Source organism: Myxine glutinosa, chromosome 6 (assembly GCF_964187855.1).
Source record: "Myxine glutinosa chromosome 6, kmMyxGlut1.1, whole genome shotgun sequence".
In the NCBI taxonomy this organism is placed as follows: Eukaryota; Metazoa; Chordata; class Myxini; order Myxiniformes; family Myxinidae; genus Myxine; species Myxine glutinosa.
In genome coordinates this window covers 17,281,184-17,295,923 of record NC_136266.1, presented here as the reverse complement: position 1 = coordinate 17,295,923, position 14,740 = coordinate 17,281,184, and the positions used below count along the sequence as shown (strand labels likewise).

General features: G+C 42.6%; 1 protein-coding gene across 1 annotated transcript in view; it reads right to left on the bottom strand.

The window, feature by feature from the left end:
- LOC137429622 (extended synaptotagmin-2) overlaps window positions 1-14,740 on the bottom strand; it is a 127,859-nt gene that overhangs the window by 79,515 nt on the left and 33,604 nt on the right. The window contains exons 4-6 of the mRNA XM_068119692.2: window positions 4,079-4,155; window positions 3,688-3,760; window positions 3,426-3,515 (exon numbers count right to left, since the gene is read on the bottom strand). Coding sequence (XP_067975793.2) covers window positions 3,426-3,515; window positions 3,688-3,760; window positions 4,079-4,155 — 240 coding nt within the window. The remainder of the gene's footprint in view (window positions 1-3,425; window positions 3,516-3,687; window positions 3,761-4,078; window positions 4,156-14,740) is intronic.

Sequence of the window (14,740 nt, the reverse complement as noted above, 5' to 3'; positions counted from 1 at the left end):
GTTCTTTTTTTTTCTTTTTCTAATAAAGACATATTCTGTCATTTTAAAACCACCAAAGTGTGTATTCGGTTTCCCCGTTTCATAAAATGTATCGTTTGATACGTATAATGCTTTAAAACTGTTTTTGTTTTTTTTAACCTCAGAAGAGATATCAACATTTACCTCAGTGAATGTCAATCGCAGTGTCAGTATTTGATGAACTTATAAAGACTTAGGTGAGTTATAAGTGTGCCAAGCATGTGCACGGGATTCTTCCCAGAAGAATGAGTGGTCGCATTAGCTTGTACGACCTAAAATGAGGGAGTTTTGTTTTGACGCTTGGGCCAGTTTTACATGTTGTATCCCTAAGGAATGAAACGAACGTTTTCATGGCTTACTATTTTATTTGAATTCACACATGCCTCAAAATACCCTCACTTATATAGAATTGAACGCTGAATCCGAAAATGTAAGTGAAATTGCCTTATTTTTTTTTTAACATTATCTTCTATATATTCTAAATATATATCTGTGCAGTGTCTGTCTTGTGTTGTCTTGTCTTGTGCTGTCACTGAACTACTCCCTCAAACTTTTGTGAAATCGTACTATTCCAACTTGACCCACGGCGGGAGTATGCGCTCTACTGAGTGGGTTTTAGTCTTATCCTGTATGTGCAAGGGCTTCCCTAAGGCTATTATATATTTACATTGATCGAAGGTTTAGAGTGGAGCTCATACATAAACCACATGCAGGACAAAGGTATTAGTAGACATCAACCTACTTTAATACGAATTACAAACACACGAGCAGACAAAAGACAAATACATATGATAGATAAGATTTGGACCTGGGTTCACCAGACTTAGTGGTACAATAGTGAGAACATCCACTCCGAGTCTGGGAGGTTGGCGGTTAAAACTCCGGCCGAGTCAAACCAGACCATTAAAAATGGTTTGTGCTGCTTCGTTCCTTGACATTCAGTATTAAACACAGATAAGAGCACGGACAATTCCCACTGGTTGGCATCCATGGGGAAGAGGAAATTCCTCCATAGGAAATGCCCTGCTGAGTGTGGTGAAAAAGGCGTCGCCATTGTTGTGGCGTCCCTGATACCCAGAGTGCCCCAGGAAGTGACGACACTTCCCACAATAACTGATGAATAGTGATGAGACTTTAGATGAGTTTGTCTCATCTAAAATGTCCTGTGTTGTGTCTCCTGTACTTGTCTCTTTGTCCATGTGTGTGAGATGTGTGTGTGGCAGCTCCACCAAGAGTCTCAAATCCTACTAAAAAAACAACTTAAAAAAAACAAGCAAACATGTCTGGTTCTAATGGGAACATCAAACAAGCCAGTGTTGATCAAACTCTTATAAAAAGTAGCAAACATGGGGAAGTTGTGACCGCTTAACACACATTGCAGCAAAAAGAAACACATGACCAAGGCAAGCAGAATCAATGCAGCAATCATAAACCATCGCACAATGCAGAATAAAAACCTCAACATATTATTAAACAATTAATACCTAAAAATTATTTCCTTCTTTTCAAAACCTATAATTAATTTGATGGTCAACTTGGCCTTTCCTGTGCTGAGGTCAAAGCACAAGGCCTGTTTTGACATTGTTGCAGCCTCTGTCTGCATTTCATTTTTGCCTCTTTCGTGGTCCAGCTCCGTCTGCTTGGCATCAATTCTGAGGCACATGCATTCACCCAGTACCCTCGTCATAGTTAAACTCACAGAATCCTTATCAGGGAATCCTCTACATGGTGGTTGTACTTGATGCAAGTCGGGGGCGAAATCTTCCCCATTCTTCCCTGCTTCTCGGATTTGTCAGGGCAGGAGGGTCACGGTCAGTGTCGATCGGTCCCCCATGGACCAACCCTTTCCCTCTTGTCTCTCTCTATCTGTCTCTCTCTGTCTGTCTGTCTGTCTCTGTCTGTCTCTGTCTGTCTGTCTGTCTCTGTCTGTCTCTCTCCAACTCTCTCCAACTCTCTCCAACTCTCTCCAACTCTCTCCAACTCTCTCCAACTCTCTCCAACTCTCTCCAACTCTGTCGTGGCCCTGACTTCACGAAGGCTGGGGTACACAATCCTAGAGGTGGGGATCTCTGGGTCGCTCCTGGGAGATCGATTGGCTGCCTCCATGCAGCGCCTGCTTGTGAGATCTCTCCTGTGCTATACAACAACAACTCAACAAAATCCATGTTTACCACACACCCACACCCACCCCACACTCTTGTGTTCCTCCTTTTTTCTGGTCCAAATAGCCACATTGATGAGACAGTTCAATCTCACTCTCCCTTCCAGAGCTTAAGGTAACCAGTGCACCACCATCACAAGTCATCCCCCATCCCTACGCAGGATCTTTTTTTTTATTACTACCCACATTAACCCCATCTAACCCAACCCTTTTACTTGTCATGGATGGAATGAACAGAACGTTGATAGAGGTATGTAAGCACCACGGGAAGCAACGAGAACCGAATGTTTCGAGCATTAACCCTTCGTCAAAACAAAAGATGTCCTTTGTTTTCGGGTGTTCACCTTTCTTCAGAGGAAAAACGTTCCCGGAACGTCATCTTGTACTCGCTTACCACGGCGATTATCACAACTCAAACACCATGTTGATTCAAACCTTTATTCTACATGTCCGCCAATGCAGATCGACACTATCTTTACCAGCTGGGCTAGTTCTGCATTCAATCTCATTCTTCCCTCCAGAGCTCTAATTGCCCAATCCCATCGCATCCCATCAAATTTCCCATCTCAGTTTTCTCCATTCCCCCAATTAATTTAAGTCATCTTCTTGGCAGACTATTTAATCTGGTGTTGGGGTAGCGTAGGCATGATGGGCCGATTGCCCACCTCGTGTGTCAAATTTCCTTGTTATTCCTCTTACTTGTAGGTTAACGGACTTCCTCCCATCCTCTCTCTGCTCCTTTTTTGTTTGTTCATTGGCTTTCTGGAGTCCAACTGTTGATTCATTAATTTTGTGTGCAGCCTGTGGCTGCTGGTTTGCATCATCGCTGGGAGTGTGGCTGTGCCAATACCACAGTGCCCTTGCTGTGCGTACATCTAGGCCATCCTGCCAGCACAGTCCAGTTGTTGCCCCACAGTCAATCCATTGTCTTTTTAACTCGATGTCCTCAGGTTTTCCAACAGCCTAGACTTTGTGTAAATTTCCTTTTTAATTTCCATTCTCATCTTTGGTATTGCTTATTGAGAAACAGCCATGTGCATGCGTCTCATCTTCATCGAAGTTGCTGAGCGGTGCGAAAGCAATCACCGCCCAACAAACTCGCAATTGAGAAGGTTGAAGAGGAAACGATGCCAAGGGAAATTAATGCCACCAAGTGTGACAGTTAGAACGATAGCGAGCACAAATTATATTTCTCTCCGTGATCCACATGTGTCCACAATTCAATTTTTGCACATCTCATCCTCACCGGTCTCTGGATAAAGAAGAGTGTGAGTGCTCCGATGATTGGCATTTGGCCAATTAGTGGCTCAAGTACGACGCGTAGCATGCCATGCAGCTGTGAAAGAAAGCAAAGAGGCAGACAATAAAAAAGACAGTCATGGAAAGGCTCCACAGAACATGTGACGTTCACATGTATACAAACTATGAAACAAAATATGATTATATATTTAAAACCACGAGAATGTAATTCCGATCGTGGGACATCAAGCTCCATCCAAACTATATACCTGGAAATCCTTAACTCCACCCTTCACCAAGAACTTTGGAATTTCCACCACCACTTCACAATCACTCTTGTAACTGGGGGGAAAAAAACACCACAAATAGCAATTTGGTCAAAACAAACAGGCTGTGAACATTTGTTTGACTGATCTCGTGACACGTGAAATGCAAACGCCTTCGTAGATCTCGAGAAGACGCGTTGCGCTAATTAGGCCTCAAAATCAAACTTTCAAACTTCCAAGAAATCGACTTTTTGAAATGGTAGTTCCTTTTTCATGGAACAACACAATAAAGGAACCATAGTAGTAATAAAACAAAGTGTGTGGTGCAAATTATGAGACTTGGGGTTGTGGGAATGCAATACGAGTGCCATCCATAGATTGTGTTTGTCGGCACCTGATATGCAAGTCCATCAGGATTTGGTTCCTGTTTACATTCTTATCGTAGGTTTTCACTCCTGTAATTCTTGGAGGCTGAAAATACAAGTCACATTGCAGATAGTAATACAACTTAATATGCAAACCCTGCTCAAATTCCAAGTCAATCAGATGAAAATTAATTATTTTATGCAACTTTCACTTTTGACATTTCGATCTAACGAAACAAAAAAACAATCGGCTTCTAGCTTTTCAATTGTCCTTCCTTTGTGCGAAGTCCTTTCTGGGCACTTCTGAGCTCCTCACCACTTACAAAGCTTTCATCCGCAGCTCAATGGAGTACTGCCCTCCCCTCTGGGCTGGTGCTCCTGCCTCACACCTAGCTCGGCTTCACGCTGTAGAAACCAAAGCTTTTGGAATCATTGGAATCTCCCACGATGAAGCTGATTGGGAGGGTCGTTCTCTCCGTCACTGCAGGCAGGTTGGTGGTCTTTCTGTCTTCTACCGTTTCTTCTCTGGCCTAGTTCCCCCTGATCTGTCTGTGCTCTGTCCCCCAAATATTCCTTCAGGTCGCACAAAATCTGCCAGCAACCCTCTTCTGGTGAAACTACCAAAATCAAGACCCTCTGCTCACCTTCACTCCTTCATTCCTCTTTTCTCCCGCCTCTGGAACAAACTCCCTCACTCTCTTCAATCCCTCTCCTCCCTCCATGTCTTTAAAACAGCTGTTCACCACCATCTCTTATCTTCCGCTATCCAAAACCTTGATATTTTCTACCCCCATTAATGCACCCCAAATGCACCTTTTTCAAATTCCGTCTTCTTTCCTGAAAGTCCTTGTAGTGTCCATCTTGTTTATCCCATGTACCCCACCCCAGACCTCTCCCTTCCACAGATCTCCCGATGTCCCTGTTCTTTACTGTTGTCCTTCCCTCTCTCTCTCTCCCTCTTGTCTACTGCTCCCTTTATTACATGTTCGATGTGTTAGCTCTTATATGAGCCTCGACTAAGTATACAAAAAAGAAGAAGAAGAAGATCTTCGGGTCCCGAGTCCGAGCCTCTGTCACACCGGTGAATCAACACCACGTGGGTCGACTCCGCCTTTCATCCTTCCAAGGTCGGCGAAATGACTACCTGATGACTGGTTATTGCATCAGCGGCAGCCGCTCCCCCAGAAAATGATGCAACCAGCAGCAACAGGCTGCACACAAACCATAAAGGCTTATATTAATGGTACTTCAACCGTGAGAGCAAGCGTTGCCCCACATCAACCATCAACAAGTCCAAGGATCGAGTGGGAAACAAAAAGTTTCATTGAAACCAGTCAAAGTCAACAACTTAAAAAATGATCCTCGTTCTTCGATATCGGAGGATGCTTCCATTACGTCAGAAATGAGCAATTTCATGTGCGATTCCACAGTCTCCGTCACAAATACAATCTACCGAGTGCATTGCTTTACCTTATCCAGGGCAGGAATTGGGAATTTTGACAAAGGTACCAGCATGTAGCGGCCAAGTGTATTAAAATGCACCTTATAATATTCAATGCTTACAAGTGAGTGCAAGGTAAACAAGATAGCACACTTAATGCTCCCTCTGCAATAACAGCAGACGTTATGATGCGATAACTTCCTGGCAGTGTACCGGAATGACATGATGTAGAACGAAGAACAAGGCCTTATGCTCCGACAAATGGTTAAAAGATGAATGTCATCTTGTCCTAGATACCCATGGTGGTTGGCGTACCTCCTCAATCATCGTTGTCGATTTCATCCATGCTCCACCAGAATGTCAGTTTCCAGTTGGGTTATTATCCATCAGGAATCCAACCCAGACCAGACTTAAGCGAAGAGGATGAAACTAATCTGTCGGAAAGGACTATTGGTGTATTAAGGAATGGAATTAAATTTGTTCGAACAAAAACAAACGATTAGCAAAGTTTGCATTTCATAGAGTTTCAGCCACACCTTGGTGTGGTGTGCGCTCCACAAAAAAACAAAACAACAAACACAACAATGAAGCTGCGTCACACAACAAACCCCCAGGACAGGCCCAGACAGGAAAGCTTCATTATACACATTTCCAAAACGAAGATACGATGCATGGAAAATCATCAGGACAAATATTTGGAGCCAAATCAGGGGCGGATCCAGGAATTTCAAGACGGGGTGGGGGTGCATGAAACTATATCGCTGGGGAGGGGGGGGGATAAAGGGGGGTCTGGGGGCCCTCCCACAGGAAATTTAAAAAAATTGATCGTCAGAAACGGCATTTCGTGCGTTCTTAGAAGTTTCTGCAGTTCCTTGCATTCTTCCCTGGTCCAACAGTTCAGCAGATTCGCATCGCCTGCACCTTCAACCTCGATCGAAGGGTGGGGGGTGGGGGGGGGGAGCGCACCCCCCCTTGATCCGCCCCTGAAAATTGAAACCAGACAGCGATGGTTCTTTTCCGCACAAATGGAATTGGGCAGATTTGGATGAATGCAAGATGAATCGTCGCACAGATATTGAAAAATCTTGGAGAGACATCAGAGCGTGTTCAAATTGGTCTCCACCTCAAAAATCCCTACAGGAAGAAAAAATTAATGAGAACGTCACAGGAAAACCCTTTATTACTCCATAAAATAAACACAACGCTTCCATCACATTTGCTTAATTCGATTCCGAAATCCCCTGCTTCCCAAGACGTCCGCACACATCACGGATGAACGTCTCCCACCTCCCACCTCATTTCACACTCAAAATGATACAATATTTATAAGCACGTCGCATGGGTTCGATCAAAGCTGACAAAAGCATTTCTGACAAACATTCGAAATATCTCACAGGCTTTGAGGCCTAGCAAACTGGTGGGCGACCGAAGCCAATATTGGGAAACTCAGGTGGGCACAGAACACGCATCCCCTTTACGCACATCCTCGACTTCCTCGACTTCCTCAAGGTAATGCAGTCGGGTAATTCCTCCACTGATAATTATATCAAATGTTGTGATTATTGTCATGGATACCTGGAAATCACAATTGATAACCTTAAGGTATAAAAACTTCAGTTTTTATTCATCAAATTGTAATGAAATGATATAAATGATACGTCATCAAATGAGAGTTTCTCTCTGCTCCATTCTTAATGAAGAAGATAATTAGAATTTACAATCGTGACATTCCTTTCCAAAATTAATATTGTGGGATTTTTTTTTTTTTGGTCACCGGCAGTGGGATTGGTGTTACGGACCGGATGGGCACACGCGGTCTGGCAGTGGGATTGGTGTTACGGACCGGATGGGCACACGCGGTCTGGCAGTGGGATTGGTGTTACGGACCGGATGGGCACACGCGGTCTGGCAGTGGGATTGGTGTTACGGACCGGATGGGCACACGCGGTCTGGCAGTGGGATTGGTGTTACGGACCGGATGGGCACACGCGGTCTGGCAGTGGGATTGGTGTTACGGACCGGATGGGCACACGCGGTCTGGCAGTGGGATTGGTGTTACAGACCAGATGGGCACACGTGGTCTGGCAGTGGGATTGGTGTTGCAGACCAGATGGGCACACGCGGTCTGGCAGTGGGATTGGTGTTACAGACCAGATGGGCACACGTGGTCTGGCAGTGGGATTGGTGTTACAGACCAGATGGGCACACGCGGTCTGGCAGTGGGATTGGTGTTGCAGACCGGATGGGCACACGCGGTCTGGCAGTAACCTTCTTCTTGGATCACTACTCACGTTCACTCATTACTTGCGGAAATCGAAGATTTTTCAAGAATAATGGTTGGTCTTGTTTGTTATTCTGTCTGTTTGTCATTCGCCTACAGGTCACAATTTTCAACCGATCTCCATGAAACTTCACAAAATGGAAGTAGAGTTAGTCATAAGCAAGGAGCCTATTGTTTTTGGGGTCAAAAGGTCATAGGTTAAAGGTCATCACCAATTTTGTCAAATTTCAAAAATCCTCAATTTTCATCAGATTGACTTGAAATTTTAAGAGGATTTGCACATCTGGTCACAATTCACCCACCAAGTATTTTTGAGGTTTACGTAGGCCAAAAGGTTAGCATAGGCCAAAATGTCAACATAGGCCAAATTTCAAAAATCCTCAATTTTCATCCGATTGATTTGAAATTTTAAGAGGATTTGCATACCAGGTCACTAAATTCAACCACCAATTATTTTTGAGGTCATCATCGGCCAACAACTTATTTTAGGGATTTTGCAAGTATAAGCACTACTTATATAAGTATAAGCACTACATGCTAAGCACTACTTTTTTTTTTTTAGGTTATTTTATCTCACCTGTATAACTGACCTCTCCAGCCAATTCAGTCATATTCCCCTCTCATGTCTTCAAGACAGCTGTTCACCATCCCCTTGGGTCATCCATCCCCCATCCATATCCAAAATGACCCCATTACCAAGCCCTCCATTTTTCCAGGTTATTGCAATTTCCCACCTCTTCCTCACCTCTTTTCATTTTTTGTTAGTTGTTCGTTGGTTTCTTCATTTTCTGTTTCATCCACACCCTCTCCTTCCACTTCTTCCTGCGTTTCATTTAGCTCGCATATAAAGCTCACACATTCATCCCAAAATACTCATATATAAAGTGCAGCTTATTCACCCCCATGTTTCCTCCATTCTTCCTCCTCGATCTCATTCTCACTTCCACTCCGCTGTTGGTGTTTCCATCTTTCCATTCTGCTCTAGCTTTTCCCTGAGTCACGATCAGGTATACAAAAAAAAACCCTAATCCTATCAATAAAAGAAACTGATATTTTTGTCACATGTTTTTGATTGGCAGAATCATGAAGAAAAGAAACAAGATGGCTGCCTCCACCAAAATTTTGACAATCAATAGCATTTACTCATTGCTTCATAATGCATGGTTATTACAGCATAGCCCGTAAGGCAATGTCGTCTTGAACAGCGTTTGTATGTATGTATACAAATGTATGTGTGTGTGTATATATATATATATATATATATATATATATATATATATATATATATATATATATATATATATCTTTTTTTTTTTTTTTTTTTTTGTATACAAGATCGAGGCTCGTGAAAGAGCGAACATTAATCACACAGAAAGACAAACCGACACATAAAACATATAACATAGGGAGCGGTAGACAAGATGGGGAGAGAGGGGGAAGGACACAAACACAACATTTGAGAGCAGGGACCGAGAGACATGGAGACATCGAGAGATCTGAGAGAGGGCGAGGGATTTGGGGGGGGGGGGGGCGTGGGAAGGGGGCAGTGGGAGAGGTATAAAACATATGGACACTGCCAGGACTTCCAGGAAAGAAGTTGGAATTTCAAACAAGGTGGATCTGGGGTGAATTAGCGGGGGTAGAAAAGATCAAGGTTTTGGATGGGGGAAGAAAGGAGATGGTGGTGAACAGCTGTTTTAAAGACCTGGAGGGAGGAGTGGGATTGAAGGGAGTGAGGGAGTTTGTTCCAGAGGCGGGAGAAAAGAGGAATGAAAGAGTGAAGGTGAGCGCAGAGCCGAGATTTCGGCAGTTTAACCATCAGAGGGTTGCTGGCAGATCTTGTGCGACCTGTAGGAATATTTGGGGGACAGAGCATAGAGAGAGCTGGGGGTGCAAGGCCGGAGAGGAGTCGGTAGAAGACAGAAAGACCACCTACCTGCCTGCGGTGAGTGAGTGAAAGGCCCTCAGAGATAGCTTCATCGCGGGAGATTCCAATAATTCTGAAAGCTTTGGTTTCAACAGCCAAACAGGATTCCAAATATATATATATATATATATATATATATATATATATATATATATATATATATATATATATATATGTATATACACACACACACACACACACACACACACACACACACACACACACACACACACACACACACACACACACACACACACACACACACACACACACACACACACACACCAATGTATGTATGTATGTATGTGTATATGTATGTGTGGGTATGTATGTGTGGGTATGTATGTATGTATATATATATTAGGGTGGTCCACAGATATATGTAATATTTAATACTATTAAAAATCCATGCTCCACAAGGCTGCCCTTGTTCCTATGTTTATGAAGATCATATGAACCAAATATGAGGTCAATTGGAACTTATTTAGAGGTTGCTCAAAAAATAACATTTTTAATTTATCCTGTTTTTTTTCAGATGGCAGAAACTCGCAGCTCTTCCACAGTTTGGTTGCTGGGCAAGTCTGAAAAGGAAATAATATGTGGGGGGACTACCAACCAAAGGACACATTACAGAAAATGGTGTACCATCACATACAAGAACACCATACAGTTCGTGAAAGTGCCAAACTTATTGTACAAGCTGTGTGTGCATACTGTGAGAAAGCACGAATTCCAGTGCAGAGAGTAGATTCCTGTGAGCCCCAACTTTTGAAGTTGTATGACGTCTACAAACTGGTGAAGAAAAATAGAACCAAGACATTCGAAAACTATAGAGTGAAGGAGCAGATGTTCAAACATGATCTTCAATCCCTCTGATATCTCACCAAATGATGCGCTTGAGAAAATGACGAATGAAGAAGACAAAGCATTCCTTATCATGCAGCGTGAGGATCCCTCAAGTTCACGTATGGGATCTGTGGACAACACTCTGGCAGTGAAGGAGAACAGAAAGCGTGTTCTTGAGAATGAGAATGAAGATAAAAGAAAGAAGAAACATGCTGCTGAGATTCTAACAGCAATGCAATCTGTTCCATCAACATCAGCTGTGGTTGATGATGATGATGAGTCTGACATTGAAAGCTCCGATTCAGGGGACAATTAATTCAAACTCCAAAGTCCATCTTCTGCCAAACAGGCGAAAAAGGCTCCCATCGAGGTGATCACTCCAGCAATAGTGGCAACTCTGGGCAGAGTAAATCTCTCAGATCAGCGTGCTGTGTTTGTGGCCAGTGCTTTTGCACAATCTCTTGGTCATACCATTGAAGACATTTCTCTGTCACGCAGTGGATGGGATTCGTCGTGCTCGAAGTCGTGGAAGGGAAATAATGGCCACTGAAGAAAAGGCAAATTTCTCATGTAATAGCCCACTCCTACTACACTGGGATGGGAAACTGCTCCCTGATTATACTGGCAATCACAAAGAATCTGTTGATCGGGTAGCGATACTTGTAACTGGTATGAATACCGAGAAGTTGCTTGGAGTCCCAAAAATTCCCCAAGGCACTGGTGTAGCACAAGCAAATGCATGCATACAACTTCTTTAGGAGTGGAATGTCACACAGTTGGTGAAAGGCATAGTGTTTGACACCACTGCATCCAACACAGGGCTGAGAAATGGAGCAGGTACCCTCATTGAAGCAACTTTGGATGCTAAGCTTGTCTGGATTGCATGTCGTCATCATGTGTTTGAAGTAATGCTCTCTGATGTTACAACTAAAGTCATAGGACCCACTAGCGGACCTGAGATCAGACTGTTCAAGAGGTTTCAGAAACAGTGGCCTTTAATTGACAAGAAGAGGTTCCAAGTAGGAGAAGATAAAATATTTTCCGATAACCTTATTGAACGTCAGAATATGATACATTTTTATGCAGCTGCACTCAAAGAACAACACCCACGACCCACGTGATGACTATGAAGAACTTCTGAGACTATGCCATACATTTCTGGGTGGATGTGAGGCCAGAGAGGTGAAATTCCGTGCCCCAGGAGCTATGCACAATGCCCGCTGGATGATGAAAGCCATATATGCTCTCAAGATGGTTCTCTTCAAAGACCAAATAAAGCTAACATCACGTGAATTGAAGGGAATCACACAGGTTGCTCTTTTTGTTGCACTTGTGTATGCGAGATTCTGGCTTGTGGTGCCGCTACCCACAAAGGCACCTCTCAATGATTTGCTTCTTCTTTCAACGCTTGATTCTTACCCAGATATGATTGTCTGTGAAACTGCTGTCAAAGCATTCACTGGACACCTCTGGTATTTGTCAGAACACCTTGCTGCATTAGCTCTTTTTGATAGCCGGGTGGATGATGACAAAGGCAAAGATGGTGAAGAACTTCAAGCGGGCTCCAAAGCCAAACAATCTTCATAGGATAGATGCTAAAGCCTTCAGGCTTTCTGACTCGGTGGACACCTACATCACAAGTCGATCTCTTGAATTATTTGGTGTTGTCATCTCAGAGTCTGACAAAGAAGTATCACTGAGTTTTCTGGAAAAGGAGCCACACCTCTGGAACACAGACAACTCATACCAAGAGCTTGAGAAGAAGATACGCAGCATGAAGGTTATCAATGACTGTGCTGAGCGAGGTGTTGCTCTCATCCAAACTTTCCATGACACTCTGACCAAGAATGAAGAGCAGAAGCAATTTGTGTTGAGAGTTGTGAAACTTCATCGTGAAAACTTTCCAGTGTCAACCAAAGCCATCTTGTCAAAGAAGTAGGCAATGTTTTGAAACACAAGTTTCTGAAAACAATGTTACGTAAAATCATTCAAATTACGTGTATTCTGATGTTTACTTTGTTTTAATTGTTCTGATAGATTTGTTTTATCGTCTGATAAATATTTTATATTTTCTGATGGATGATTTATTTTTTCCGATAAATGATTTATTGTCAAATTAATACATGAGTGTTTAATCTACTGTTTTGTTTTTTATCTTAATTTGACTATACTAGGGCATGCCCGTACTATATATATATCTAAAATTATATCCCCCCCCCTATTTACATGAAATGGTTTGGTCCAAAGCGAACGGCTTGCGAGTGGTGACAATCCCCCCCCCTCTATTTACATGCAATGGTTCGGTCCAAAGCGAACGGCTTCCGGAGTTTGGTAAAGAAATCGCCATCGCGTACACAAACGCGCAGGAAAGCGAATGAATCGCAAATTCGTTTTTATTAGTTGTAAAACATAATGCCCAATTATTCAATTAGCGCCAACGTATTTTGGCTGTTTGCAATTTAATCGCAAGGCAAAGTAGAAAGAGAAGAGGGAAAAAAAGAAAAGCCTTGCCTTGCTGCAAACAACAACAACAGGGAAGGCTGCACTGTCCGGAAGTTGGCATATCGCAGTTACGATTATTTTAGTGTTAATGGCCAATTATTCAATTAGCGCCAACGTATTTTGGCTGTTTGCAATTTAATCGCAAGGAAAAGTAGAAAGAGAAGAGGGGAAAAAAGAAAAGCCTTGCATTAACGCATTAACGCTTGCATTGCATTAACGGTTCGGCACACGTGATAGCTCGCTGCTCTCTGATTGGTTGAAGCGTTTTTTGGACATAGCTCGGTAGGTACTTGTCCGATTAATTTCAAACCTTGAAAAGGCACATCCTCGGGTCCCCAGCAATATACCTGGCAAGTTTCAAGTATATCGGACCCGTGGTTGTCGAGAAACAGCGGTCACAGACAAACACACAGACACACAGACACACAGACACACAGACACACAGACAGACACACAGAGATTACTGGAATTATAGATAGATGAATGAATATTGAACAATTGAACATACATGTACATTGTACACTGTACAATGGTACATTGTACATAATATTATTTATTAGTTTACAAACAAACAACAACAATAACAATGATAAATAATTTGAGTAATTGAAAATAGATAATTATCTATGAATTGATGTATGATGCTAAAAATTCTGTATCTTATTATTCATTAAAACTTGTCAACATTTTGAGCAACCTCTAAATATTGTCCAATCAAGCTCAAATGTTCAACACAAACTACTTTCTTCAATAGGAATAGGGGCAGGCTTGTGGAGAAATGAAAATCCAATCTTCAAATTTTTGGACCACCCTAGTGTGTATGTGTGCATGTGTGTGTGTGTGTGTGTGTGTGTGTGTGTTTGTTAGTGTGTGTGTGTGTGTGTGTGTGTGTGTGTGTGTGTGTGTGTGTGTGTGTGTGTGTGTGCACTGAATGGATGTCCCTTGTGCCAGCATTTTGTGGGTTTATTCCCTTTAAAATTCCTTTTCTCTGCAACCGTTGATCCGATTAACACAAAATTGTGGATTTTTTATAATGGTAATTATGATGTCATAGGTCATGTGGTAGAGGCACCATAGGCCAACAATCTTGGAAAAACCGAAAAAAACATTGCACCACGATATATCCGAAACTGCTCCTTGGAAAAAATTGAAAGGTGGCTCATTGTAAAGTACTCCCCATGGAGAATAACACATGTTAATGATGATGTCATAGGTGCTTTCAATATGACATCATAAATTGACAAGTAGAACGCTTGATCCGATCAGTATGAAATTTTGGGCGTGATTTTGGGATAAATTGGTAAGACAAAAAGATTGATGACATCGGTGACGCGGTTTGACAGCCATATTTTTTTTACAGCGCAGCACGTAGGGCAATGCTGTCTGGAAAACAGCATTTGTCTGTCCATCCGGTGTATGTATGTATGTCCCTCACAAACGTCCACCAATCAGAGCTGAGGATCTGGTCACATGACAGGGGGACAGCAGATCATCCACTCAACAGATCCAAGCCCAGCTATGCCGTTGTTAGACTATCGGTTCTGTTTAAATAAACATGCAATGTAATGATCAGATTTACTATTCCAGAGTCATTGCAATCCAAGTTCAGTTTTTCTTTCATTTTAATTACGAGTACACCCGCAGACTCCGGAAGGGACAGGAAGGTCATTCCTCTTTGGGGTATATAGATTACA